At 43.2% G+C, this 3,248-nt stretch overlaps 2 protein-coding genes across 2 annotated transcripts in view; one reads left to right on the top strand and one right to left on the bottom strand.

Annotated features, from left to right (window-relative positions):
• Positions 1-3,242, bottom strand: part of LOC109480744 (DNA polymerase kappa-like) — a 16,628-nt gene extending 13,386 nt beyond the window's left edge. The window contains exons 1-4 of the mRNA XM_019783023.1: positions 2,585-3,242; positions 2,119-2,294; positions 979-1,098; positions 415-567 (exon numbers count right to left, since the gene is read on the bottom strand). Of these exons, the coding sequence (XP_019638582.1) occupies positions 415-567; positions 979-1,098; positions 2,119-2,294; positions 2,585-2,714 (579 nt within the window). The 5' untranslated portion in view covers positions 2,715-3,242. The remainder of the gene's footprint in view (positions 1-414; positions 568-978; positions 1,099-2,118; positions 2,295-2,584) is intronic.
• The window catches only part of LOC109480741 (collagen type IV alpha-3-binding protein-like), a 21,010-nt gene that overhangs the window by 6,424 nt on the left and 11,338 nt on the right, over positions 1-3,248 (top strand).

Raw genomic sequence — 3,248 nt, forward strand, 5'->3', positions numbered from 1 at the left:
ACAGTTGAGGAAAGTCCTTTTCTTCCTAGTTGTTACAGTTTTCCCATCTATCATTGCAGTGGTTTGATTAAAAGTTCAAAATTCAATGTTTAAATTTTAACCCAGCCTTTTGTGTTGACTTCATGGCTCATTCCATAGCATTTAAGCCTATAATAGGATGCCTAGACCTGTTTTTATTTTTATTTTTTTCGCCCTGTCGCTTCATATTTTTTCTGAAAAAATCCGAGAACCAACAAATTAAATTGGTGTGGCCAAATCACATATAAAAAACATACAAGTTCATTGTTGAAGCTGAGCAGTCAACAGAAAATTTGGCACCAAAAAAATTAGTACATACAAGTTTCAAAGCCAGACTGAGATATTTTGGTACCTCAGATAATATGACCAGAAGTAAATACAGGAGAGGGTACATACCAGCATCCCAATGCCTCCCACAGCCATGGGTTTGTCCCTAAGGGCAGGGTTGTCCCTCATCTCTACAGCAGCGTAGAAGGCATCCATGTCAAGATGCACTATAGTGCGAGACAGGTCTCTCCCTTCAACAAGGTCTTCCACCATCTTGTCCACCTGAGTAAACAAATATGTTTAAAATTCGATTTTGAGGTATACCATTATTATTGAAGTAGCCAGGCTCAAGCAGCTGCATATGCTAAATAAAATACTAACAATCCCTAGTGTGATATCTTGAAGTGATTTTAAAGTTGAATTGGTATGAAATAATTGATTTTTACAACACAATCAAAAAAACAGAAGATCCTTGTACCATGTTATTGTAAGCTATCTTATTGTCATGAAATAAAGTAACACACTAAAGAGTGCTGCTTTCCATGAAATGCCTTTGGTTGCAACTGGGTCCAGGGACAAACCATGAAATTCTCTTTTACAATTTTAGTAACAAAAACAATTGCTTAGGTGTCTTTCAAACAGTAAATTATAAAGAATGAACTGAAGGGAGACCTGTGATACATTTTGCCTCACCTGTAGCAGAGCCTCCTGCTGCTGCTGAGGTGTGATGGAAGCCAGCCTGTCCATCATGGCAGAAATCCTGCCGGCCATCTGCTTCTCTTTACGCAGCTCATTCTCATAGAACCTAGAACCCTAAACCATGGATGGAAGAACATTGAATACAACAGCCATAGCTGAACAAATGTCTGCTATAAACATTGACCAAAATAAAATACTCACTCACTCACTATCCTGGCTTAGATTTTTCTGCTGCCGGTTTCCCTGTCCCAGGGGTGGGCAGCAGTCGGCTGTTCTGCACACCTCGCCTCCAGCTGGCTCTGTCCTGTGGGTCTGTGCTGGACAGACCACACTCCTTTATATCCTTCCGGATGCACTCTAACCAAGTTTTTCTCGGCCTGCCACGGCCTCTGTTGCCTGGCAACTGCAAGTCTGCGATGGTATTGATGCAGCCACTTGCTCTTTTAACGTGCCCGTACCATCGGAGGCGGCGTGATCGCAGTACTGAGGAGATGTCTTCCACACCTAACTTGGCAAGCAGGTTAGCTGAGGGGGTCTTATCCTGGGCCTTGACACCACAGATCCACCTAATCATGGACCTGTCGTTTCGGCGCAGACGCTGAAGTGCCGATGCAGTAGGTGCCCATGTCTCACTCCCGTGGAGCAAGGCCGATCGTACACATGTGCTGAACACCTTGCCACGGGTTTTGAGGGATAGGTGTCTAGAAGTTAGGATCGGCAGCAGCTTCTTAAACTTTCCCCAGGCAACGCAGCATCTGGTGGTGGCAGCAAGCTCACAACCACCACCCGCACCGAGCATGTCCCCAAGGTAACAGAAGCTGGGTTGAACATCCAGCACCACCTCATCCACCGTGACTTGTGTTACAGGGCGAGCATCCAGTGGTCTTGCCTCACCACGACACCTAGGGACCAAAATAAAATAAGACTGTATAATAACTATAAAAGTGCTACCTTGAAGACTTGAGTACTTATCCATTTATTTTGGCATTTATTAAATGGCACCATACAGGAGAATAGTGTATAACGTTAACTACTAGTATAACACCTTGCTACATGAAATTAAATGATACAAGCGCAAATGACTGTGGTCAGCAAGAATATACAAATGTAAAGTTAATCTATAATGATTATTACTTTTGATGCTTCCATGATGATTTTATTGATCTTCTCCTTGTCCAGCCCTTCCATGCCTGCCTTGAAGGTGTTGAGTTCCATGCGTGTCATGATGCCTGTGCCCTCTGCAGAAGAACTACTGGCACTGCTTGCTCCGTCACTTGCAACTGAAGGACCATCTGGACTTGAAAATGACACTACAGGAAAGATGGTCACAAACATTAATTTAAACAAATCACAATAGCCATCAGAGAGACTACATGACATAAGAGTGGTTCCCACTCAATAAATATATAAATACTAATGTTATAAGGTTACACATTTCTGCATTTATGTGGACAAGGAAGGTACAGACATACCTTGAGAATACCCTGAGAAACCCTCAATGTAGAAGGCTATATAGGGAACTTTTTGTTTATTCAATATATTCTTAATGAAATCAAATTACTATGCCACATATAGGTTTATTTCATTCAGATGTGCTTACCCGTTGAACGGGCCAGTGCTGGTGAGTGATGTTGATCTTGAGCCTCCCTGCCGTCCACAGGAGCCGACCAATCCTCTTCCATGTCCTCCTCTTCCTCCTGCCCCTCCCCCTCCAGCCAACAGGATTCCATTTCCTAGGATTTGACAGGAGTCCGCAGGGCTGACACAGGCGGGATTTTACAACCTATCAAGTATAATGAGTATTGGCATTCAGTAGAACCTGACAACAGTAAGCAAGACGTACGGATAGTCGATCAGCTTCAGTAAAATCCGCGATATTGTGATCAATGAATGTGGATGTGAGTCATTGTGGACATTCCGCCATATTTTCAAACCATTAGTCACGTGACGCAATGAACTCGCGTCGAATATTATTCAATTCTCCAAAAATTATCAATGAGCGCTAAAGATAGATCTTTATCGATTTTTGGATCATCCCCTGCCTCGGGCGGATATTTGTGACGTCCACGTGAAATTTTTGATCGATCGATGGGTGTGGTGACGTCACAGCCAACATGGCCGACGAGAAGAGAAGTTTGTGTTTGTAGGCGTTTTTCGCTGACATGTTTTGACGCCTAGCTCGCTCTAGTTCAAACATTACGGACTCTATAGCTCTTCCAAGCAGGTTGTAACGGTCTGGAGAACATTTTAGACGACAATGTCTG

Source organism: Branchiostoma belcheri, unplaced genomic scaffold, assembly GCF_001625305.1.
Source record: "Branchiostoma belcheri isolate BF01 breed outbred unplaced genomic scaffold, Haploidv18h27 scaffold52, whole genome shotgun sequence".
NCBI lineage: Eukaryota > Metazoa > Chordata > Leptocardii > Amphioxiformes > Branchiostomatidae > Branchiostoma > Branchiostoma belcheri.